A 26,052-nucleotide genomic window follows, 5' to 3' on the forward strand; every position below is an offset into this window, starting at 1 on the left:
CAAATTTTGTAACCTTTGTGCCTAAAGATATTTTAATGTAAAAAAAGTACTAGTCATGCAAGTTAAAACCCTTTCGCAGTATCATCTAAAATATTTTGACATGCACCAAATTTTCTTTTATGGATTCAAAAAGTTCAAATTTGCTATCCCGGAGTTGCTCGCGATCAATTCTGATCCGTTCCTGATTTAAATGGAAAGAGAAGTATAATTCAAAGCACATTGATTCTGAAAAGTAAAAACCCCTTTCAATACTTTTATAAAAATCTCAAGTGATTAGTAGCATATGATACACGCAGAGACCAAATATCTGACAAGTACATTGGTTAGAACTTTGTTTTTTTTTTTATTATTTTGTTTGGAAGTTGAAATTGCCATAAACATTCACCAGTCAAAGATTAAGACTTGTCAAATTATCTACAGAAAGAAAAAGCATTAAAGAGAATAATATGCAACAACCTAGCTACAGAGGTTGGGTATGCACACTCCACCTTCAGGGTTTTGCTGTTCTTTCCATATCCTTCCTGTTACTCGTAGCTTCAACTCTTTCCTGTCTCCACCTGAGAAGAAAAGCGCCATGTTGCGGTAAATGATAAGACCGTCATGACTGTCTCTCACTTTCTTATGACTATCTCTAATGCTTCTTGGACTCCCCTCAAAAGTTAGTTTTCGTCCATTTCCACCCACCTCCAAACTGTAGCTGTAGTTTCTCGCCTCTCTTTCGTCACCCATGAATCGGAGGAATGCCATGTACACTGGAGCCATGCCAAGCTGGAAGGCCTCAAAATGGAGGCAAAAATATTGCCCAAAACAATGGAAAACCTAACACAAACAAAAATGAGTTAACCAAACAATATGGATAGGATTTCAACAAGTGCAAAATGCAGTTGTGCTTGTGCATGGAATGAAGGAATATCACACCAAGTTCTAAAGAAACACATGCAGAATTTTTTAAAGATACCGTTAGCATCCATGTAGCATTTTCCACTTCCATGGGATTAGACTTTACATAGCGATGGTTGAAAGTGCATCCAGAATGCATATCAACCCTGTGGTCATCCCTTAAATGAGCAACAAGGCATGGAATATCCCCAACCACAGAACAGTCAGACCCGGCATAAGGACAGTTATATGGTCTGAAGTTACAAATAGCCTCATGTTTGAGTTTGCTGTAATAAGGAAAAATCTCTGGACACCCAAGAGAGATATATCTACATGGCAGCTCAAGTGATTCTGCTATCTTCTCTAATGCCAAACATCTTATATCTCCGAGCTCCTGCCTGCAAGTTGGGCATCGGTTGTGTACCCTTGTCTTGCAAGTTGAACATAGCGTGTGCCCGTTGTGGCACTGCATAGTAAAATTTATTTCAAGAATTAATAGCTGTTTTGTTAGCATCATTATTCAACTATATCTAGTTATCTATACAAGGACTTGGACAGAAGGTTTCAATATACTGAAAGAATAATATAAGCAACATGCACAAGACAATGCTATGTACCATATGCTCATTATATTCCTCACATTATAATGACAGAACTCAAGATAACACCAGATTTGATTGATAACATTCTTTTGTAACTATGCAAGATATCCCACATGACTTGTGATGGATGAAGGGAATTCATTGCTTTAGATACTGAATTTACTAACAGCGGTTCTCTCTACAAAAACAGAAAGTACCACCTGGTCCTTTTATTTTACTATAAATTAATAACTGAATATTTGGATGTGTGCTGTAATATCTCTATCAAACACCTGGCTGACACCTGCGTTTGTGCATAAAAAAAAGATTTGGATGTTGCTCACCAAAATCAAGATTGCTCTAATACTATATTAGTGTGTGTGTGTGTGTAAACAACTTAATTTAAGCATTTATTTAACACCTATCATTAAAGTGGCTATAATAGAACAAAAAACACGGATAAACTATTTTCATACAAGTTATAAGGTAAGAGGTTTTCATGTGCTACCCTCGAAAACTTATGACCATATTGTCACAAGATAGGTCCGAATAAGCTCTTCAAAAGCACCTTGAATTTAACTCAACCCAAAAGCTTGTTCAAGGTGAAGGATTGCCCAAGTCTTGCAAGGTGACACTTTAATGAGCAAGGTGGAAGGATTGCCCAAAAGGCATGTTCAAAACTAGACATTTTGGAGCTTTAAGTTTGCAAGATAAGACATTTGTTGAGTTCACTTTCAAGGACTTAACTCACTTTCAAGGGAGGTTTGGTCTAAAATTTTACTATAAACTTACTTTTGGGATAAAAAATTCCCAACCATAAATCATTTCACTTAAAACTCAACCAAATCAACTTTAGAAAATTAAAACAATCCAAAAGTCAAGTTCGTAAACATTCATCTAAGACAATAAACTAGAATGGAATGTTCTCACAGCAATGTAGTTGCTTAGCAATTCAAGTGATGGACTTTAATGGCACGCCAAATTGTAAAAGAAAGATTTAATATTTCCCTTCCTTCTTGCAAGATACGTATCTAATTCTCCTTTGGGCTACAACAGTACCACCCCAAAGGAAAAGCTTAAACAAGGAAATTCAATTACTTGTGACAACTTCCGTAATAAAATTATAGAACTTGTCACTTCAACTATATGACTATACATCCTAATTAAAGGTCAGGGTTCCTGGCCTATTAGCAGCATCCAACAAATTTAATCATGGAGATATCAATCACTCATAACTCAACTCATCACATTAATACTCATTTTAGGATATTGTAGCAAAACCAATTATGAACAATCATGTGATTCATGTCAATATACGAGAAAAGACAGATAACTAAACTCCCAAATTCCAATTATAAATTACAAACAGGAAGAAGAAGACATCAAACTAACAGTACAATAGAATTCTAAGTCAATTACTATGATGAGCAATGCTAACAACAATCCTCTCTTTAACATATTAAAATTAGTTATCTTTAAAATAGGTCACCTCTTAAAGTAAGCAGTGGCTTTCTAAAGAATAGACCAATATCCAATAATAAAAAATGTGTTGGTAGCATATTTTTTACTGCAATGTGCATAGAAGGAATAAACTATGACACATCCCAACAAAAAAGGATTCTCTGGGATAGTGACTTAGAACAGACATAACAAACAAGCCCAGTAAGCCACAAACCCTGTACACCTTGTTTTTCTCTTCAATTCAAGCTTTTCCAACATCCTTATCGGCTCAATTAACTAAGTTCACTGGATTGATCAAGAGACAATGATCAAAGTCCTGCCTACTCTAGAATAAGAAGTTATATAGTCTAATAACTGATGCAGCTAAGTTTCTTCTCTTATTTTTGAATCGCTGATATACGAAGGTACACAAGAGAAAGTTTACACCTGACGATAATGATTATGCCCTTTTATAGCCATATATTTTCACATCATACCTTCTGTAAGTCTAAAAAATTGACCTGAGTAGGCCTAGATGAAAACTAAAAAAGAACATCGGTTCTCAAATTCTGCCATCCCCATCACCAATCCCAATATCACCGTAAGCAAACAAGAAAAAAAAGGTAAAAAGGAACTCAGAACCTCAGAAAAGAAAAACTAGCCAGATAGAATCTTTGATCAAAGTAACCCGTCATAGTAACCAAATCTTCAACCCTTACAAACTGAAATTACAGCAAAATATGAGATCTAAGCATTAAAAGGGGGGAAAAGTTCCCAACAATAATTGCACATGGTCTTGATCGAAAGACTGACAATCCAAACCCTCCATACTGGACATGCCCATTAAAAAAAAAAAAAACCCTCTTTTATAGAACCAAATGAGAAAAGGAAAGTAAATATGAGCATCAACAAATCGCATAGACAGAACGTATAAGGAAAGAAACAAAGTACCACCAAATCAAGTAATTTTTGGAAGCAAACCCAAAAAGCAAAATGGATCAGATAAGAGACCTGATGGATTGGAGGGTACATGGAGTTGGTGCAGACAGGGCATTCAAGAAGGTCGTGGACACTGGTAGTGGTGGGGCCATTGTTATGCAGCTTCGAGATTGAAGAAAACTGATGAGGATGTTCATCATCCTCCATCATAGTCATCGATGACACAGTGCTGCTCTCAATGCTGCTGGATTCCATTCTCTCGCTCATAACACAAACACCAACACGCTTAATTCGTAGCCATCCGAATCATATGTGAGTTGTGACGGTTGAGCTTCAGCAGCTGGGTGGTTGTGTGTGTTTTTTAAGACAAGAAGAAGGGGGAAAAAGAAGCTGTCTGCTTGCAAAAATTGATGCTTTTCTTCGGTTCCTTGGTCTTCTAAGACAACATAGAAGTGTTACAAGATATGGGTGTCCGAATCCTGAGGACCCTTTGATCAAAATCAAACGGTTTTCAGGATTCCCCAAGGAAAACCAGGACGAGAGAAGACAATAAAGAGATCGAGATGGAGAAGGAGAATAACGTAGAGGTTGGAGAATGATGAGAGAGAATAATGTAGATCAAGTGATGTGCTTATTTATTTTACTGATTTATTATTTAAGGCAGGTAAATGAGGAACCTTTTTTAACCACAATCTTTCGCTGTGCCACGCCACAGTCAATGTAAATTCATTTAACAACACACTATTTTTCTGTCTTCTCCTCATGTGACAAAGACTCCGAGACTGCAAGTTATACAAATTTATTTACAGCACTCACTTTTTAAGGTATTTTTCTATACACACCAAATTAAAGATTAAAATAAAATACCATCATCAAAATTAAATTCTAGAAATTTCATTTAAATATTATAAAGCGACATATCTCACTAAATTAGTTGAAGTGATTTCAGAATATAATCTTGAATAATAAAATTCCATCGATATTATATGCATGTTATTTTATAAAAAGAACATAAAACTACTTTTTACATCTAATTATTTTGAGCAGATAATCCTAAACCATAAACGAACATCTTTCTATCGGTGATGAAATAAAAACTACCGGTGTGAATGTTCTGAATTCTTTTAAAATCAAATAATCGTAACACGATATAAATGAATCATTTTTTGAGAAGGAAAGCCATAAATTTTCCTAAAATCCAAAAAAAAAAAGATTCAGTTAAAATACCTCACAGAAAACACTAATAAATTTGTCAGTTAAGTGAAACTTTATAATGATGAATAATGAATTGTGTTACTGTTATATTAGTTTGTTTTGTTAAGTTATTATGGGATGAAGAAAGAGGTGTCGTAATTTGAAACAGGACAGACATAGTTAATACGATGAGGGAGTTAATGGGGTGGTTTAGAAGTGGAGGAAGATGTGGTCTGATCTGATGGTGAGCACCATTGAAGGGAGCGCAAATTGATTTGAATGATTGAGAAAAGGGGGTCTACAGCTTTGTGTAGAATGGATGGATATACCAATGGTCCACTATGCCACTATCAATTATTTTGGCGTGGATGCCACACTTGTCCTCAGACTCTAAAATATTTAGTTTCTTAGTTGCCTCTTCAAACTGTTGCTTCTTTTTTATACTATTGCTTTCTGGACTTAATTGTCTTTAGTCATACCATTGCGTAATTTGAGGATACTCTTGAAACACGTATACCTTGTGGATCTTCTTTCAACAATTTACAACAATATTTTTGGCCACTTGCGGGGAAAATGTTTACTTATTTCTAGGCTTACACAGTTACATTTGTTGATAAGATGATAATTTAATTATTAGTAGCTACTTCTGATCATGACACATTTTTCCCTTTCATTTTCAGTAACCGTCCACATAATTACTTCCCTCTTCTTCTCTTATACTTTCTATCGTGCATATCTTGTCTTCTTTGTAAATCTTTCCATGTTTTCTTTTTCCTTGACTTTTACTGTTAACGAGTCTTTCATATGGCAAGTAGAAACTAAGGAAAAAAGAAATTAAATAACTTGTTTAGAAATAAGTTTAACATTTACAAAGTTATATGAGTAAATTAAAAACCTACGTGTAAATTCTAAACATATCAAGAGTTTTCCAACGCTACTGCTCTCATCCTATCACGCATGTAATTAAAATTAATGAGTAACACTGTACTAGATCTTTTCCTTCAGGGGGGGTTATTAGATATTACTATCATGAAGACAACAGAAGAAAGTCATGATATCAATTCGACTTTAGGAAAGTCATGCATAATAATGGGGTTTGTTGGGTTAAATATGATGGTAAGAAGAAAACGCTTTCCAATGAAAGATTAGAGCGAATAATGTCACAGAAAACAAACAATCTGAAGTAACTTTTTTTTTTCCTTTGTTTACCCGTAAGCTTCACTGTGCGACAAGGTAGAACAAGAATCATGGTGTGTGAATCAGTGCACTATTATAATATTAGGATTGCATGAAAATACTTAGTTGCTCAAACGTATCGGTAGTAGTTCCCTGACTTTTCTGCGCCGATTCCCGTCGTGCGTTCATCATCCCAACCTATGAAGGTTTGCAATAAAATATTAGCATCTGTCCCTCTGCTCAAAGCAAATTCACCGTGCCTGAAGATATTATAAAAAGTATTACATTTTTTGTCACATTTTTCCCAAGTGGTTGTGTAGTGTACTGACAAAAGTTTCCCTCGCGAGCCACAAGTGATAACCATACAAAGAACAATTGCCAGCAAAAGTTCAGGTTTGGTGCCAAAAAATGGGGCAAGAGGAATATTCTTTTTCTAGTTCCCAGTGAGGCAGTGACTCTTCTCCACCTTCGTACTCCCTTTATTTTGAAATCATAAAATAAAAAATAAAACCCTCTTACTGATGAAAGCAACACCTGAGGATACGTCTAGGTGTTTGAGTAAGCTGAAAATTTTCCATATCATGCGGGATTGTACTTTTCTCAAAAATATTTTCTCGTCGAGGGAATAAATACTTCGCTTAATAGCCATGAAGGTCCACCACCAGCAGCGACAACTCAGACCACTTATCCGACAGGTCAACTGCTCTTCTTTAATGGCAATGGGAACCATTTATGACACCTTTCTGGTAGCTAAAACATCACACAAGGCATTCCAAGTTTTCTTCCGGGTTCCAACTGGTGTGTTTCAACACCACAATTTAATTTACTCACCGATAGAAATCCACAGTCAATTTGCATCTATGTGATTTTGAAATTTAGTATCAATAATAGTAATATTTAATGGATTGAAGACTTGTTACAAAGCAGTGATGGTGCTAATAAATACAAGTGAATTTTAGTTTGGCGTGATTGTCGAACATGTAACCTCTGGCATCTACCGTTATGACAAACGATTTTACAGAAAATGTGCGAAATAAATTTAAAAATATAAAACAAGAGAACTGACCAGCAACTGCTTCAATTTATCCCTTGCAGCCAAGCTGGTCCTTATAATTCTGTCTACAAAGAATAGATGTAGTTTGTTTTGTTTTATTTCACTTACTAACCAGCCCCATGACTAACAGGCATGGCTTTACCCAAAATCTGAAGTATGATTCGGACTTCAGAGTAATCAGACAAGCTTAACAAAGATTCTGCCCAGTTTACCATTGATTTGGGAACGCTTCTCTATATTTGGCATCCTGATTTGACACATGCTGCCTATCTGAAGCAACCCTTGCACGCGAACTTAAAAGCTTCTCGGCTATTCTATCTTTTGATGTTACTTTCTTTCGCAGCATAGAAGCAAGACTTTGTTTCTTGTCTTTGGCAGATAGTTTATCTTCATTAGTTAACTCCCCATCTCCTCCAAGCGTGGCTGATCGTGAAGTAGAAGCCAAAGCAGCATCGCGTAAAACAGCTACATTGTGTTCCCTAATTTTTGCTAGTTTTGCACGTTTCAGCGACTGTTTATCAATTTCTCTCTTCTTTGCCCCCTCTTGGTCTCTCTCACGAATATTTTTCACCGCTTGTTTGGCTAACTGTTCCACTAGATCAGTCCCTAAATCCATATTCACGTCTTCTAAAGAGCTCTGGCTGAGTGGCGTCCCTTTGTCATCTCGAGGAATGATAGGTCCATGAAATGGACAAAGTTTCATGTCTCTTCTCTGGCACAATCCTCCTTTCTTCAAAGGAGCCAGGCATGGTTGGATTTCAACTTTCTTTTCTTCATAAGGCATTGCGTGAACATTCAGCTCGGCAATTTTATCTGCTGGAATAACTGCATCAGCATCCACCCTACCCCAGTGACTATCAAGCTCCAAACCCCGCTGGTTAGCCATGAAAACCCTGTTTGAACCCCAGTTATCCAAGTAAGAACTCCATTGTACCACGGGAGCTTCGGCTATAAGTTTACTCCTCTCAGGGTCTGACTCAACTTCATGTCCCTGATGACGAAGGCTGTCAGTTTCAGAGCCATTAGACCCGTTACTGTGAAAACCATGATTTCCATTATTCATTTTATGGGCATCAAGATGTTTATTTTTATCATTGGGTATGCTAGATGAGCTTTCCATAGATACAACGTTACCCTCCTCCCAAAAATCTTCCGCATCGTGTTTTGATGAGTTTACGAGCAAACAACCAGCCTCTTCACATTTACTTTTAACTGATTTTAGACGATTTCGGATATCAATGAACTCTTTCAAAATGGAATCTCTGAATCTATTGTCGGCTACTTCGACTCTTACTAAAACAGAAATCCACTCTTGGATAGTAATCAAGTGCTTTGCCACCAGAAGTTTGTATAGCTCCCTCAATGTGTCAAAAACCACTGTGTTATCACTGTTCTCATAAACCTTCTCCCCTTCTTTTAATGCTTCAAGACGAAGCTGCTGCAGCTCCAAAGAATGAAAGTCACCGTGTTCGTCGCTGTCCAATATATCATCTGACACACACTCCTCCTGTTTTGCATGCAAAATGTCCAAACACTCATCAATCTCATCCATCGTAGATAAAATCCCTGCCTTTATTGTAGATGAATTCTCTTTCAAAGATTCATACTTGCTCAGTAAAATCTCCTTTGACCTCCTCTCCCTTTCCATTCTCTCCTGCCGAACCCGCTCCACGTTAGCTTGTATGTTAGGAAATTGGAGCCTGAGTGTATTCTTCAGATAATCATAACCCAATCTGAGCTGTCTGTAATGAACCCCAAACGTCACATTCCACTTCTCCAAGAATTCAATGGCCTTAGAACGTAAAACAGTCGCAACAGCTGGTGGAGCAGGAAGAGGCACGTTTCGCCTGAATCCAACACTCAAACTCAGCAACTGATCCATGTTCTCAACAACAAGGGTCCTAAAAAGCTTTGAACGCATGAAGAGTTCATCAATTATTAGAAGTGCAAGGTACCGGACCTGCAACACATATCTGTCAAAGTCAATCTGAGGAATTTTTGCTGTAGAAGACAGTTGGAATCTGAAATTTAAAATAAGGTTTGAACTAATGAGTGAGGTTTCTCAGCAGAGCAATTAAACGAATGGGATTTCATCGCCTTATCACCTTTAGCATTAAACCTGGCAGGAAGAACATAATAGTCCATTTTCTCTAAGGAATATTGTTGTTTAGCACATGTATGAATTTGTATCAACTTAGCCCCTTTCTTGTTGACGAATTGTATTTTCATTATGCATGATCAATTAACCCTAACTGGAAACCGGGACAAAGGAAAGCGAAACCCCAATAAATATAGGTCCAAAAAGGAATAGTACCTGAGCGTGGTCGCGCTTCATGAGATCCATGAGGGTTACGGTTGCGACGCGGAGCTCCGAATCGGAATATCGAACCACCGTTTTAATGGCCTCAAGGAGACGGGGATCGACCTCCGGCACGGTAGAGTTGGTGGCCTTCTCAATCAAAGATATCACCTTCGTTCCCTTCCCGTGCCCTCCTTCCTCCGTATCCATGAGTCCCAATCTCAAACTCACGGTTCCGTTCCGTTCCTTCTATATCTGAATTTGAAAAAACCCTAATTTATATATGTCGCTATCTTCCACCTTTTCTGAGATTGGCTTGCGCGCTACGTCGTCGAGGCCTCGAAGGTTCTGTTCGATGAAACGGCTGTCGTTTCAGAAATGTTCACAATATAGGTCGCACCTGCATGTTAACGTGGTCTTAAATTGAATTTAACATGATGCTTAAACAACTAGATCATCACTGAGCAAGTGAAACACGAATTATAGTTTGTTAAATTTGTATTGATTAAATTTTAATTTAGATACAATATACTTCCTCCCGGACCAAAAATTAAGTAACTGCTATGTTCACTAACAAAGTTATGCCATATAATTAACTATTTTAGTGATTTAATTGATTTGTTTAATAAAAATGTATATTGCTTTATTCACTTTAGTTACTATAAATTACAATGAATGTAAAAAATTGTTTTCTTTAATTAAAAAACGAAAAAATAAATAAATATGAAAGGAAATGGATAAACGTTATAATGTGACGTTACATTTGTATAGACAGAAAAACTTTTCCTTATTTTTAATTTGGTTTATATGAGTTTCTCTGCAAATTACTTTATTGCAACTCCAAAAGTATTTTTTTAACATACTATTGTTATATCCATGTTGTACTGATTTTTATTTCTGTTAGTATTAGTAATTATCTAGGTAGATATGATTTTTCTAATTTTAGCTGATGACACATATTATGTGACATTTTTTAAATTTTTGTGACACTTAATCTAATAAGGTAAGATTTGATTTTGAGGTAGAGATACCACTTCTTTATGTTTTTATTTAGGTATGTTTAGTTGTAAGGTGATGTTTGACATTGGTAAAATTATTTTATGACTATTTGTAATTTAATTAAGTATATTACTAAATTGTTTGAAAAATAGGTCAATTTTAGCTTTAATTTCAAAATTTGATTGGAAGGTTATATTTGTTTATAAAAATGAAACAATGTTTTGTTTCTCAATCACATTTTAGTTTTTGTGGATTGTAGTATGTGTAGTTTGACTTGATATTAATAAGGGAATTTAATTTAATGTAATCTAAAAATGTATTGTTTATTGAAAGGATATGTTTAGAGGTCATTTATTTGTATAGTAGTGGAAGTGAGTTTTATTTCTCTTTTAACATTATAATTTTTGTTGATTGTAGGATTATGTGGTTGGGTTGAATCATATCAATAGTTTATTGGTTAGCAAGAAAATCATATGTGTTTCTGTTGAATGGGACCGGGGAACACTCCTGCTACCTCTGTCCGGAAACACTCCTCCTCTGATCGGTCTTCCGCTCCTCTCCTTCTCTGCGCTCGGTATAGGTACGGATGGGTTGACCTGCAGCAAACACTCCGACGCTCAAGTCAGAATGAGCTCTCGCAAGTCTATAATTATCAAATTGAACAGAACATTTACCTTCCCCCTTGACTTCTATTTATACAATTACAGGGAATATTATTCATTAATTTACCTTTTAATGTCTTTCAATACTCACTTTAAATGCTCGACAAGGGCCGTTACCTCATTAACCACGTATTCATGAACATTTAACAGCTGTTTGCCCTCTCCTTTACTTGCGCTCACCCGATCGGTTATGAAACACCCGACCGGTCGCCTTCCTTCGGTAGCAACTCAATCTACAATTGTTGTCTACCCTCGGTAATGACACACTCTGTGGTCAGTCACTTACTCTCGGTAATATCACAAGCCACGGTCGGTTGCCCACCGACGGTAGTAACAATATGCAATGATATTTTATATTATGTTCACTTTATGTTATTTTAATCTACATAACTAATAAAATGTATATATGAATATGATTTATACCTTGTGAACTCATGTGTTTAGTGTTGTAATGTGATTATGTAATGCTGCAAGTTGGTGTTCTTCATAAAAGTCAATTTTGGTTTAATGTGGTTGAAGACCTAGTTTGTACTAATAAATATTTGTTCAATCTAGTTTATTGTTTTTACTTAGCTTAAAATTAGAGGAATATGTATCACTATGTCCTCTTCAACTTGTACATTAAATAATTTACTAATTAGAATACTTAAAATATAATCTATGTAACCTTATTTGGATTTTAAATAATTTTTTCACATAAGTTAAATAGTTATAGATGTAGAAACTAACTAACCCTAAAAGTTGGTGGAGTTAATCTTCCAAATGCAACTTGAGAGTTCAATTTTATATGTGTTTCTGCTGAAAGGGACCGAGGGAAACTCCTACGACTACTGATTCTTCCTCTCTCAATGCCAAAGTGGGGTGACCTGGAGAAAACACTCAGACGCTCAAGTCAGAATTTATCTCCACAAGTCTAGTAAAATTTAGCCAAATCAAACTTACCTCCTTAATCCCCTGTTATTTATAGGTTTCAAGGAATATTATCTATTAATTTACCTCTTAATAACGATCAATGCTCACTTTAACTACTCGACAATGACCGTTACCTCATTAATTATGCATTCATTGACATTCAAAAAGTTGTCTCCAACCAACGGGTATCACCCTGGCGTCCGACCGGGAATGATCGGCTTCCATCACCCTTATATATCCGATCGGTCTGATTAATACCTCCATCATCCTTGGACGATTGGTCTAACCTACTCACTAACGATTAAGCATATCCGATCGGTCTAACCTACTCGGTAATAACAATATGCAAATCATGATATACAAAACTTAGTAACTTGAGAGTTCAATTTTATCCATAGACCTTTAGATCATTAATTTAAATCATGTAACGTTACTTAACACATTAATTATTTTTTACCAAGATGTTTTGTCATAGCAAACTCAATAAAAATTTATTATATTAAAAATTTTATATATATTTAACTGAGTCTTTATTATTTAACTTTTTTGTTAAGGAGCGATGCTGTGCTACTGTTATAAAGTATGTCTTTTTATTTGTTTTTACGTATTAAGAAACATAAACTTTTTACAGTATTAAATAATAGTGTAACTAATATAAAATGACAAATAAATTTTATTAATTTAGTTGAGAATGTGTTGAATAAAAATAAATGTTATAGTACTTATATTAATGTGGTGACAAACGATAATTTTTTTATTATTATCATGACATGTAATTTATATGAAAAAAAAATATTATCCAACCTGATTTTAATTAAATTAATAAAGATTATTTGTCGTTTTTCTTTAATCTTGGTATCATTTTATATTAACTAGAAAAGTTTATATTTATTAACATATAAAGACATAAACAAGATGATAGAGCACTATAACATTAAGGTCACCAAATTAATGGAAAAATAAATAATAAAAATTCAAATGATATATATATATATATATATATATATATATATATATATATATATATATATATATGAAGTATTAAATAGACAAAATAAAAATAATTTGACTAAAAATACTTAAATTTATGATAAATGTAAAACTTAAATAAGCGTAAAATAAATTATAGCAAAACATTTAATAACGTGGTTGGTGACGATGAAAATTAAAATAAATTTTACTATTTTCTTAAATGATTAAATGGTAATGTTACTTTATCTATTTTTTTATTAAACTCAAGTTTATCTCCAAAATTTGTGCTAAAGTGTCACATCTATTATATATAAAATCAATTCATAATATGTATAAATAAATGCAAACTCTATTTTATAAATAATTTTTTTAATATTGAATTAGATTTAAAATTATTTTTTAATATAATATTAAAATCATATATTGCCTTTTGTTCTAACGGAAATGAATTATTTATTGGATTTATTATTTTGCCTCTTATGAGACAGTTATTATCTAATCTTATACACAATATATATGTTTCAATACAAGAGATATGTGTTGAAAATTAGAAACAAATCTAATTCATAATATATGAATATACAAATAGCTTCAAATCTTATCTTCCAATTCACTTTTGTAAAATTAAGTTATTTCTTTTTTTAAGAAAATGATATTCTTATGAATATGATAGAAAGACCATCCCTAGGGGGAAAAAAGAAAGTTTTTACTGAGAAAGTAGATCTAAAGTGGGAGATAGGGTAGTGGAATTTGTGGAGGCAGAGTTAGGTTGGTTGAGCTTTGCACATGCATCATTGTGATTTTCAAAAGCAAAGTGGTGCGTGTTAGTGCCATCTCCACTTTTTAGTCCCTCTTTAACAGCTAGACTCCATCAATCCATGAATTTGGAAAACAAGCAATCACTTGTGTTTCTAAAGTTACAGTACCCACCTCCTAATATTTCACATAATTCTCCAATTTCTCTTTTGTCTCCTACCTCTTAATTTCGAAGCATGAGCTGGTTCATGCTAGCGGTGCATATTGTTGACCTACTCTGTTGTGGCATGTGCAATATGGGCATTTTGGAAGTGTGGCAACAAAGACAACGATTGCAATATCATGTGCTTCTTCAGCCATGAATCAATCATCTCACGGACAATGGGGACTAAAGATCACACCTCTTTACCGCTTTTCATAACACCCTCAACACATTCCACGTGTTAGCCTCTAAAGCAGACTCGCACATAATTAGCTTAGCTGCTACAGCACCTGGAGAAAACATTCCAAATTTACAATATATATACTTTTGAGGAACTCATTTTTTCTTGTCCTAAATTTATTATTATAAAACAAATAAATTTATCAAAAATATAATCAAAGAATAATGTAAAACTAACATATTATTTATTAAATAACTGGTTTTCTCTTAATAAAATACAAATAATTGATTAATAAATCTTGCTAATAACTAACAAACATGTCACCGTAGTACGGAACCTCAAAACAAGAAGATGACAGTCCTTCCGTACGTGTCTGTCTTTCCACGATTTCTTTCTGTAAACATCATTTGATTCATATGGGAGATTCTATGTCGATCAATTTTGTGGATGTAGTTTGGTGTATCAATAATTGAGATGATAATTTTATGAATTTTCAATTCAAGAATAATTGTAAAAGGGTTCAACGAATCGAAGTTAGATCCGCAACAGGCGCTTCATTTATCATGGAAACAGAAATTAATCGCAATGAACGCAGCACAGGTGGAAGTGTTTTCACTACAACAAAAGAGAAGAGTATCACCAATAGGTACTCATCTATCTATTACACCACCACCAGCAATTGAAAGATTAAATTCTGCCAAATTGAAGTACTTGTTGTATTTAATTGAGAAATTAAAAACACAATAAGCGACAACTTAAGGGTAAAAAGAAACCAGAACAGAAACATTCTCATTTTGTTCAGTCTTAGTTCCTCTATCAGATCTAGATTGAGATCTCGCCTTCATTTTCTAATCTAACCTTTTTTTTTTAAACTTAAATAAATTATAAAAAGGACGATGCCAGTAATTCATATTAATAATTAGAAAACACCGGGAATTAGTTGTTTCCCGTTCCCACGACTCAAACGCAACCTCTCGGAGCAAACCCGACCCGAGAACTCGCCAGGTCGTATGATACCCGGAATCCTTGTTGCTGTATGTTACCGATTATGGACAAACCGCTCATGGTTCCCGCAAATGCGAAGCAGAAGCTCCCGCTATTATCCACTGGAATCAAGTAATTCGTCGCAGGTAGTGACACGTCCGCACCGCGGAAATGCAGCACCACAGTCGGCACTTTCACTTCTGTGAGCCCAGACAGATCGAAACACGTGTCGAAGAGCGAGAACTCCGGTGCTCTCTTCAGGCGCGAGGCTCCGACGCGGAACGCGTCCCGGAGAGCAATGTAAGCGGGTCGGGTCAAGCGGGTGACGGACGTGCCGGAGTCGATGATGACTCCGCCGTTACCGGCAGAGTCTAGGCGGAATAGCGAGGCGGATAAGCCGCGCACCGGCGCGCCACCAACACTGATCCCGAGGAGCTCCACGTAATAGAAGGTATCGAGCTTGGGGTTCTTGAGGAGAGGAGTGAACCGCGCGGTTCGGGAAACAGCGGAATCTCCGAAGACAACGGAGGATGGTTTGGCCGAGGCTGAACGGTCCACGAGGCAGTAAGAGAACTTCTGGTTGAACCGGCGTCCTGTCTGGACAGGAAAAGATAACCTACCCCGGCCCAGCCCCAATAAACCCGCAGCGCCTATGAAGAGTCCTTCGTTGTCGTGGCCACAGCCGAGCGCGACGCGGGTGACTCTTGTCCTTCGAAACGTCAGTGTCTCGGTGGAAAAATCTCCAAATGTGAAGGAACCGTCGCCGTAGGAAACCTGGTACTGGCAAACCTTGTTCTTGTTACAGCCGGGAGAGTCTAACCTGCGGCAGAGAGGGGCTCCACAGGGGATTCCGGCGTAAGTTCGGGATTTGCTGGGGTCAAAAACAGGGTCGGTTTGGGAATAGCATTTGCGGCAGGGGGCGCATTGGAGCCAAACGACGTCACTTCCGGTGTCCAAGACCATGTAGACGTACCTAGCGGGAGTACCCACGCCTATGCGGGTGAAGTACTCGCCGCTTCCTTGTGCCAGACCGGATATGATGGAGCTGCTGAAACCAGAGCCGGATCTGCGCGCGTGGCTGCTGTTGAGGGCTGCGAGTGTGAGTAGGGATTCGACTCTTTTGGCGTCGCGTTTGAGCCTGAGGTGGAAGAGCTGTTCCGGGGTTTTATCGGAGGAGAGTGCATCTATGTGGTGCAGGTTAAGGGAGAGAGCATCATCCGGGTCGGGTTCTGCAACGGCTTCGGCTTCGGCTTCGGCTTCGGGCCATGAGAGTGTGGGTGGGTGGGGGAGGGAGTGGAGAGTTAAGGTTTGGGTTTGGAGTTGGAATGGGAGGGTTGCGGCGGCTGAGAGAGAGAGGGCGAGGGCGAGAGACAGGAAGAGAAGGCCATTTGAGGTTTTGTTCTTCCCTTCCATGGTTGCAGTTTGCGAGTGAGAGAGCGCAGAGATTGTGGAAGACAATAAATAAATAAATAATGAAGAAGCGGTGACTGCTGTGACCATGGTTGTTACTGTTACAAACTGTAAACAGTGACGCAGTTAATTATGAGGATGGTTGGGTTGGGTGGGGTAGGGTAAGGAAACACACCATCTTCATCCTTTCTTTCCAAATCTATTATTATGTTCTGATGCTACTTCACTACCCAAATCAGGTTTCTTCACACTCATTTCTCAATGTTACTTTAATAATTTACAGACTTTACTTGCCACTTTCTCCATAATGCAAAAAAATGAGTTTATAATATCTACTGTTTAATGTCAGTAAAAAAAAATTAATGTTAAAAATGATCGAGAATTTTTTTAGAAATAAAATGAAGAGTTTAATGTTAGAGTCGACATCATATATTATTAAAGCGTTGAGGTCTAATGGTATTTAAAGTATTAAAAAATTTAATTAGAGAGAATCTCAAGTTATTTTCCTATTTTTATTTTTCTACTTCCACAAAAGAAAATAAAATCTTTGCAATTTCTTGATAGTCTTACATGCATTTATTGGGGCTTTAAAAGGGAGAAAAAAGGGTAAAGAGGGTAAGGTTGTGATTACAAATTTTATAAAACATATTTGTTCTGCAAATAATAAATTTCTTCCTTTTCACACGTGAACAACTTCTTATGGCTTTTATTGATAATTGCTTGCCAAAAAACTTGTTTTGTTAGATCCTCCATTATCGTCCCCAAGTGCTTAAACGGAACTTTCATAGCATTACAATTCATTTTTTTCAGAAAACGCATGTGTTGTACTATTGTGTACTCCGAAAACCCCAACCTTGTTTTTGTGGAAGTTAATCCTAAGCTTTTCAACTTATCCATTGTCTTCAGAAACCTAATATCTTCATCATGTAAATAGAGAAATCTCCAACTTATTACAGAATCATATGATTTCTAATAATTTATCTTCATTATTACTCCACCTTTTTATTTATTCATTTGATCTCGGTATGGTATGAAGCAATTCTCTCCCTAATATAAATGCAGATTGAGATTCATCTATTACTTTATATAGAACATTCTTCAATCATTTTTTATATTATCTTGTACATGCATCCTATTAAAGAGGTCTATAGTCATTTAAGCCAATGGGGTTCTCTACTTTAGGAACTAAGGTGACGTAGAATGCATTGCTTTCCTTTGGTATTGTTATGTAGTAAGATATTTATTAGATAAAATATCTTAGATATTTTAAGCGGTTAAGATATTTATGAGTAACTAACCACATTTTTTGGTAAAATTATTTTTATTTGGCTTATAAATACAATGACAGGGTAAAGGTTCAGGTACGTTCCCTCTGCGTTCCATTTATGCTAGAGGAACTCTAGATAATATTCTACAGTGATAATATAATCATTTTCTTGAGAGCTGAGGCTCCATAACTCACATCTGACTTGAGCGTCGGAGTATCTTCGCAGGTACCTCCCCCTCCGTTGACGAAAGTAGACGAGCAGTAAGAGTTGAAGGAGCGCGAACGACAACAATGAAGGAGAAGAGAGCGTCCCAGACATTTAGAAACAACAAAGACACACCGGAAGAGATTTACACCGAAACATTTTGGCGCCCACCGTGGGGCCCGAACCCACGACCACAAGGTTAAGAGCCTCTATTTTACACCGAAACAGGTATAAAATACCATTTTTGTAGAAATATTGGACAACCTCTATCATTTGCTTATGTATGACATCCCTATATTTCTTGATAAAGATGAAGTTATATCCATCTGAACTAGGCTCTTGTTATTACCACATTCCTATACTGCCTCTTTAATTTCATTTTCATCAAACTCATGGATTAACAAATTATTATACTCCTCTCCTCTGTTATTTGTTGGAAGTGAATGTTATCTAACCTAACTCCAATATCTGGTGTTGCCATTAATCTCTTTGTATAGAACTTCCTTACAACTTCCTTTACAATTTCAGGTCCTAACACTTCCAACCCTTTGATACTATTCGTGAGTGATCTCTAGTGTAGTATATAATTGTTCATTCCGACGAGAAGTTAGTAGGATCAAGTTTAGGGGAAAGATATTAATGGGATTAGACGTTTAAGTGGATAAAGAAAATCTTTGAGTATAAAAAAAATAAAGCAAGTAAAACCTACCATGGAAAAATAATGAATGTGGAAAGCTGAATAAAATACAAAGTATTCGATGAAATGGTTATTGTTTCGGTTGAATTGGTCTGAGGGTCGGTCGTCATTCCTTGTTCTGCTCTTTTTTATCTTCAATTCTTTCTGAGAACGCGATCCACTCCAATGGGTTGTTGACCTGCAGAAGACACTCTGACGCTAAAATCAGATATGTTTCATAAAGAGGTCTATATTTTATTGGGATAATAAAAGATGATTGTACCTAGACATCAGTTATCTACTTATAAGGCTTGTGACAGCCACATCCACTAACCTATTAATACCTGTTTAATGACAATGTCATATATATTTGTATAGGTAACTTATTAGTACCTGCTTAATGACAATCAATTCCGATCGATATACTTCATATAGTACAGTTATAAAAATGATTATAACACTAATAAACCAGACAAATATTTAGGATATATTAGTTTGGAAAAATAAAGTGTCATTTAAAGTTAAATTTTGTATTTCGAGAATGGTAAGAAATAGATTACTAACAAGAACAAAAACATAATTGAGAAAGAAAAATCTATTATAAATTAAATCTAATTTGAACGGTCGGTTTTGTTTGTCAAGATTAGATTCTAACCAACATGTTATATGTTATATTTCTATGTAGTAAGAGATATTAGGCTTGATTTTTTTTTATGGACATTAGGAAAAGTTTGTACTTTTAGATTATCTTATATTCATTCAATAGTGTTGTCACATTTTTTGTATTTTCAAAAATATTGTTCTATGACAAACAATAATTGTGAAGGGTGTTAGGGGTTAAGTATAACAAACGAGTTGATAAAAGAGGTATTAATTGTAAAACACTAAGTATATAATAGGAAATCAATGTAAATGAAAGGTTTGCATAAATATATAAAATGTAAGGATTATATGCTTTACATCATGCATAAATATTATTATGTAAATTTTTTTTATTCATGCCAACAATAAGAAAGAAAACGGAAAAGTATGCAGCAACCAAAAACGTAAGTATTTATCAATTATTACTTTATATTTATTTTGTTTTTCATAAATCTAATTATAGAAATGTACAATATTTGTGAATAAAAAGATAAAATGTGATGAAAAAGTAACATATATGTATATACATATCTTGAACGTGGTTGGTGAAGGAATGTAAAGACAAGTTTGAAAATGTAAATAATTAGTTGTACATTTTGTTGTTGTTGAGATATTTTGTTGTTGTTGAGATATTTGTTGCATTGAAACCATACCAAATAAACTATGTTGCATTGAAGCCATACCAAACAAAGTGAAGCAAAAGTCATCATTATTAGGCTATATTAAGAGCTTATTAACAATTTAAATATTCAATGCTTAGGTTAACCTCGACATATCTATGTGAAGAAAATAAAGTATGGGTGGAAGAGTTTTCCCTAAACAAGTATAAAACATATATAAATACTCATCTATTTGAAATATGGTTTGGGATAATAAATATTAAGGCAAATCAATGTAATGATGTAATTTCAGAATGAATCTCATTGATGTAACAAATATCATTCCAAACAAATTCTTATTTTTTGGTTTGTGATTATTATTTAATACTTATTTACTAAATAAAATAAAACGTAACTACTATCCACAACTTCTTTTTGTGTTTATGCTTGTTGTGTTTTTATATCAAGTCATAAGCATTATAATAAAGTTCCATTTAAATTTTGAAAATATACTCAATCTTTGACTAAAACAACATAAAATCTGATGAGATTTTGAAGGATAAAATATTAGCCTTATAACATAGTGAATTACATGACAAATAATTTTTATAGGAAATTTCCTTAAAAATGGAATAAATGTGTTGATGTTTTTAGTAATAAGATTGTTCATTAATTAAATAAAATAAGCTACTTTAATTGCAATGGATGATGTAAAGTCCAAAATTAGTCTTTTAAAACTTAAAATTAAATGTGAATTTGTTTGAATTGAGTTTTTTATTCCACCAAATTTTTATTAAAGTCAATCAATGTTAAAATAGTACTGGGGAAATCTATCTAAAAAAACATTGTAGTATTGTAATTGACTGTATTTTGAACTTAAGGACTCAATCTCACAGAGGATAATATTTTACACACTTTCGTGTTTTAAAATTCAATATTAAGATATTTACTATGGTCAATTAAACACACGATACAAATGAGGGTGTGAATACTATTTTAATAACAAAATCTATATTTTATTTTTTTATTAAAATCAAGTTGAACCTCTACATTTAATTTGTTGAAAATATGATTAAAGTTAAAATGTTTTTTATCCCACAAACTAAATCTAAACTTGAAATACTCCTTTCAAATCAATCCATTTACATTGCACACACCTCTATGATGAATTTAATATGTAATGCAGCATATGACTTACTTTACAAGTAAAGTTCAATATTTAATTGAAAGAGTCAGGGATTGGGTTGCAAATAAGTTGAGTGTAATTAATGTATTTAATTTGTGCAGAAATTGGAAGCACAATTATTCTTACAAGTTCTTCATGATCTGTTTGTCTGATAATATTTAGGATTTTAATAAACCTTTTTAAAGTTGTCATCAACAAATATGTCTTGTTAACTAAATTATAAGCTGTGGACCACAACACTAAGGAAAATCATGTTCCAATGTTTATAGGGTTGACCTATTGATGTCTGGTTGGTGATTAAATGTAGAAAATTCCACCAATTATTCTCATAATGTCACATGGTTGTGATTTATAATCTAGAAGCATATTTATCTATTATATTAAAAAAGAATATATTGCTACGTACCTTTATGCCAATATAGAACATGTTATTAATAGTGTAGAAACCTAATGTTACTGTTTTGCTACAGATATAAAGATAGATATAAGTCAAACCCATATGCATTGTGAATATTCCATCTTTCACTAATTCGTGATTATTCTCTTAATCTAAAGGATAAAATGAGTTTAGGCTTACAGAAACTTAACAATTACAAACACAATGCATGTGATTAGGACATTTTGTGGAGAGATTTGGTTTTGTTCATGTTTTTGATTGTGGGTGATGGATGATAACCTTTTTGCATGTGAAATAAAAACTTAAGTAAAGTTCATTTAATTTCCCAATAACATTCATTATGTATTATATATTGTTATTTAAAGATTAACCCTAGCACTGTAGGATTAGTATTAATTAGAATCTCTCCTGTGTTATGTCAATATACTATACCTATATTACTTGTTTAGATTTCCTTCTTAACCTGTCATCACAAATATTTTTGTAAAATTTATACATAATTTTTCTTAGATTAATAGATACTTAAATATTTGTGAATATTTTCTAAAAACATAATTATTACGTAATCTTAAAGGGACACATTATTAATTTATATCAGTTTATGTTTTATTTATTGAGAGATAAGCGGAGAAAAGAGAAAAAAAATGCTTTTTCTGAGACATGTTGATATTTTATTTATTAGCAATCAAGTCCGAGATACTTTTCATCTATTCCAATTTACTCTTTTATTTAATATTGCTATCCAACTCTTATCCAAAGCTGATTTGCATTTTATGGACATTTCAGAACATGGGCCATCCATGATTCATCCACCTACCATCTCAAAATAAATGTACAAAATAAAATATTATATCTCTCACTCAATCAAGGACTAAATAGTAAAGTCTATGTCACCGTCTTTCTAAAATTATTGTTTTCATGCTCCAAGATTCTCGTGACTTTCTTATTCCTAACTTCACCAATTGTCTGAAGCATTTTTTTTTACACATTTCTATTTTTTCATTTTCTTTATAAATAAATGATATTGTTATTATTCAATTCATTATTTTAAAAAATACATTATGTAATTTTATTATATTTTTTAGAAAATATTGGATATGAAAAATATCATTTATAAAAAAGTACCATTAGAATCACTGATCAATAAAGAACCTAAGAGAACACTCAAACCATACATGTGATAAAGAGAAACTTCACATGCATTGAAGAACGTGAAACTTAGATAAAAGAGTAGAAATCTGACTTACTCTATTTGAGAAAATGATCGAGCAAACTTGAAGATTTCATTACAAGAATTATATATGCAGTCTCCTATCTTCAAACGGATGAACATGATGCAAAAAGAGGAGGCAAATGATCCTAGAAATGTGGTTTTCAAAATAATGAAACTTGTTTATAATCATTCCTTTTATATTAAAACCTTTTAATATTAAAATAATAGAATCTCATTATCTTTAACTCACTACCACATCTAAAATATCATTTTCTAGGTTTTCATATTATTTAATATTTTTTTAATTATAAAACTACTTATAAATTTTGATACCACAAACATTATAACTAAATCCTTTTCTAATTTCTTCAATGATAAAAATATTATTTTTAATCGAAGTATACATAGTTCAAAGTTTTTTCATCTGGATTAAACATAATAATAAATATAGAAATTTTATTAAGATATAAAGTAAAAGATTAATTAATTTAAACTTATATTTTTTTCTTTTTCAAAATGACGTTTTTCAGAAATATTCTAACTTTAAAACTAGTACTATAAAATATTCTAGACAGCCATTTAAATTTTAAATCCAATTCGTACTAACATAATATATACAACAGTGAATTCATAATATATCAAAATTTAATTTTAGAATTTATGTATTAAATTTACTTTTAATCAACATACTATGCGAGCTATAAATACTTGTTTTTATATTACACTAATGAAAATATATGCGTTCATATTTTGTATAATAATAAAAATTAATATAATTACCATTATTATTATTATAAAATTAAAATAATTTTTGTAATTTTATTGTGAACAATGTTTTCAAGGTCTGTAGGTGTAGTTTGATCTCTTTGAGTTGAGGGAGGAGAGTAAAGTTCTTTAGAGTTAGCTGGAGTTTCTAAGAGGTAAGAGAAAACTAATTTCGTTTTTCAAATATGTAGTAGGAAGTTTGAAATCAGTTATTGGTGTGTTTAATGTGGTTTATGATAACTTGGATATGATAAATTGGGTGAATAAGTGATTGTTGTGCTTTATGATGTGTGTTTGTGTTTATATGTATGTATGTATGTATGTTGTGTGAGTGCATGTATATTGAAATTGGTATGATAGTAAATACAAAATTGTATTGGAGATGATATTAATGAAGAGAAATGGTTGAGGTACTACTTAGTAGTTTAAATTGATGGGTGTTGGCATTTCAAATTTTTAAATAATAAGTTTAAAGAGAAATATGAAGTTTGGTAAAGGTCATAGGATCTTGTATAATTAGTTTAAGTTCTAAAATAGTTATATTATGAAGTTAGATTGAGAAAGAGCACTTGAGTTCATTTTTCTACTCTTTAGAGTGAAATTGGAGGTTTTGATAGGTGAGTTTTTGAGGGAATGGTGATGTGAGAAAAGTAGAAGTATGGGACTATTTTGAGGTCATTTAGGACTTATTAAGACTTTAAACCAATAAAATTTTGTTGCATTATGCAATAGAGGATTGTGAGGGTGTATTTTGCATGCTTTTGGTCCAAATGAGGGGTTTTGGGTAGTGAATTTCTAAGGGAGTGATTCTAGGTTGAATTGGAGAGTTTAGGGTATGTTATCAAGTCATTTAAAACTGGTTTATGCAACTTATGCAGTGGATTGAATGTTAAAAGAAGAATAAATGGGTTTTGATAGCTTAAAGAACTTAATTTGGGTTTGGGGTGACAAATTTGAGTTACAACAGTGTTTTTATAGTTTTCTTAAGGTCTAGAGTGTCCTAAGAGTCTTTAGAAGTTGTGGGGAAAGTGGGAAAAATAATTTAAAAAGGGTAAGTTTCTGTTGATAGTGTTGAGCGCCCAAACTAGGCCCTGAGTGCCACCACTCCAAGGGGCCAACTTTCTGGCGCTGAGTGACACCATTCTAGTGGCACTGGCACTAAGGGGTAGCTTCTAGACGCTGAACGCTACCACACCAATTTTAGTTTCTGTTTCAAGTTTTGGAAATACCAAATTTGGGGTTTCGAGCATCAGTTTTTGACATTCTTTATGTCGTTTTGGGGGTTTTAGAACCTTCCAGAGTTGTTGGTGAGGGTTTTAAAGCTATTTTCCTTGCTTAAGTGGGTGTATCATGTAGCTATGAAGAAAATTATTATTGTGTGATTTCTAATGACTTGTATGAGTGTTTCTATTTCTTTAATGTATGATGAGTGATGTTATATGTTGGTGTTCAATGTGAAAGTGTACGGACATATGTATGATTTCAAAGGGTTTTCAAGGTTGGAAAAGAGAATTCCAAGGAGGAATATCTTATTAGGGAATTCATGTGTATAAATAGTATAAACTGTAAAAAGCCGGTATGGGTTATCCTAACACTCTAATGATCATCCATGCTCAATCAGAGAGTGATGAGTCATTTCGTGAGAGGAGCAGGAAGTCCTAGCTTGGGGGCCTTTCTTCATGGTGGCAAAGGGGGTTTTAAGGACTAACCTTGTGTGGCAGCTTTGAGCGAGTCAATTATTCTACCACATAAGTGCAAAACCTTCCATGACTCGACATTTATACTATATTATAAAGGGTTTGGCTAAGTTCGAGTCAGTGGTGTGAAAGGGAAAGATGTTTTGATATGTGTGAATGGTGGAAGATGTTCTACTAATTGTGTGATTGAAAGTGTATATTGAATTTTATTTTTCCATGTTAAATTGTTTTATCATTAGCTTATCCTTGTTTTTGTTTTTGTTTGTCTGTATGTTTTCTCTTTTGCCATGATCCCCTTAATGGGTGTGAGCTTAGGGAGAATATCTTTCTAATTATCTCAACATAGGTGTTGATGGTGAAATATCAATATAGATAATTTCATTTGTTTTTTAGGCGTAGATTTCTCTTCTCTTGAAGTATCAAGTTTGTTGTAGATTATCTTGTAACTCTTATTTTGATGATTTATTATATTAGTAAAATGTGATGTTACGAATAATAATTAAATTTAAAGAAATGATCAGTTAAAAATAATATTAATAAAATAATATTTATAATTTAAAAATATTTATAAAATTAGAATATTTTAAAATAATTTTCTTTGAAGATGATAATGAAATTTATTATTAATAAAACACGTCCATTATTGTTAGTATAGTTTTTAAAAGTATATAATTTTGTAAAAATACTCTTAAAAATATTAAAATATTAAAAAATACATTTCGTAGTTAAGAAAAAAGATTATGTAGTTATTTTTAAGTAAAAAGG

General features: G+C 33.7%; 3 protein-coding genes across 5 annotated transcripts; all 3 read right to left on the reverse strand.

The window, feature by feature from the left end:
• Window positions 1–319: 319 nt before the first annotated feature.
• Window positions 320–4,458, reverse strand: LOC124828620 (E3 ubiquitin-protein ligase SINAT5). Its single transcript, XM_047301976.1, has 3 exons — window positions 3,912–4,458; window positions 959–1,345; window positions 320–819 (listed from the first exon to the last, which is right to left on the reverse strand). The coding sequence occupies exons 1-3, from the start codon at window positions 4,104–4,106 to the stop codon at window positions 457–459; spliced, it is 945 nt and encodes a 314-aa protein (XP_047157932.1). The 5' UTR covers window positions 4,107–4,458; the 3' UTR covers window positions 320–456.
• A 2,681-nt stretch (window positions 4,459–7,139) lies between these two features.
• On the reverse strand, window positions 7,140–9,943 carry LOC124828619 (ENTH/VHS protein). 3 transcript variants are annotated; one of them, XM_047301975.2, is made up of 2 exons: window positions 9,578–9,943; window positions 7,140–9,223 (listed from the first exon to the last, which is right to left on the reverse strand). In XM_047301975.2, the coding sequence occupies exons 1-2, from the start codon at window positions 9,770–9,772 to the stop codon at window positions 7,472–7,474; spliced, it is 1,947 nt and encodes a 648-aa protein (XP_047157931.1). In that variant the 5' UTR covers window positions 9,773–9,943; the 3' UTR covers window positions 7,140–7,471. The 3 variants fall into 3 exon arrangements, with proteins under 3 accessions (XP_047157931.1, XP_087948214.1, XP_087948215.1); XM_088092088.1 differs by having other exon boundaries at window positions 7,140–9,284; window positions 9,578–9,710; XM_088092089.1 differs by having other exon boundaries at window positions 7,140–9,236; window positions 9,578–9,700.
• A 4,995-nt stretch (window positions 9,944–14,938) lies between these two features.
• On the reverse strand, window positions 14,939–16,689 carry LOC124828618 (Eukaryotic aspartyl protease family protein). Its single transcript, XM_047301974.2, has one exon. It carries the CDS (start codon window positions 16,641–16,643, stop codon window positions 15,207–15,209), a length of 1,437 nt encoding a protein of 478 aa, XP_047157930.1. The 5' UTR covers window positions 16,644–16,689; the 3' UTR covers window positions 14,939–15,206.
• Window positions 16,690–26,052: the final 9,363 nt, after the last annotated feature.

This window comes from Vigna umbellata, chromosome 5, assembly GCF_029865625.1.
Source record: "Vigna umbellata cultivar VRB3 chromosome 5, Vumbellata_1.0, whole genome shotgun sequence".
In the NCBI taxonomy this organism is placed as follows: Eukaryota; Viridiplantae; Streptophyta; class Magnoliopsida; order Fabales; family Fabaceae; genus Vigna; species Vigna umbellata.

What these genes read in the sequence shown, in the direction of transcription:
- LOC124828620 (XM_047301976.1), bottom strand. Translation starts at nt 4,106, where the DNA reads ATGAGCGAGAGAATGGAATCCAGCAGCATTGAGAGCAGCACTGTGTCA. An exon ending in TGTACCCTCCAATCCATCAG is followed by an intron (nt 1,346 to 3,911) that starts GTCTCTTATCTG and finishes TTTACTATGCAG; the next exon opens with TGCCACAACGGGCACACGCT. An exon ending in ATGCTACATGGATGCTAACG is followed by an intron (nt 820 to 958) that starts GTATCTTTAAAA and finishes TGTTTGTGTTAG; the next exon opens with GTTTTCCATTGTTTTGGGCA.
- LOC124828619 (XM_047301975.2), bottom strand. Translation starts at nt 9,772, where the DNA reads ATGGATACGGAGGAAGGAGGGCACGGGAAGGGAACGAAGGTGATATCT. An exon ending in TGAAGCGCGACCACGCTCAG is followed by an intron (nt 9,224 to 9,577) that starts GTACTATTCCTT and finishes TATGTGTTGCAG; the next exon opens with GTCCGGTACCTTGCACTTCT.
- LOC124828618 (XM_047301974.2), bottom strand. Translation starts at nt 16,643, where the DNA reads ATGGAAGGGAAGAACAAAACCTCAAATGGCCTTCTCTTCCTGTCTCTC.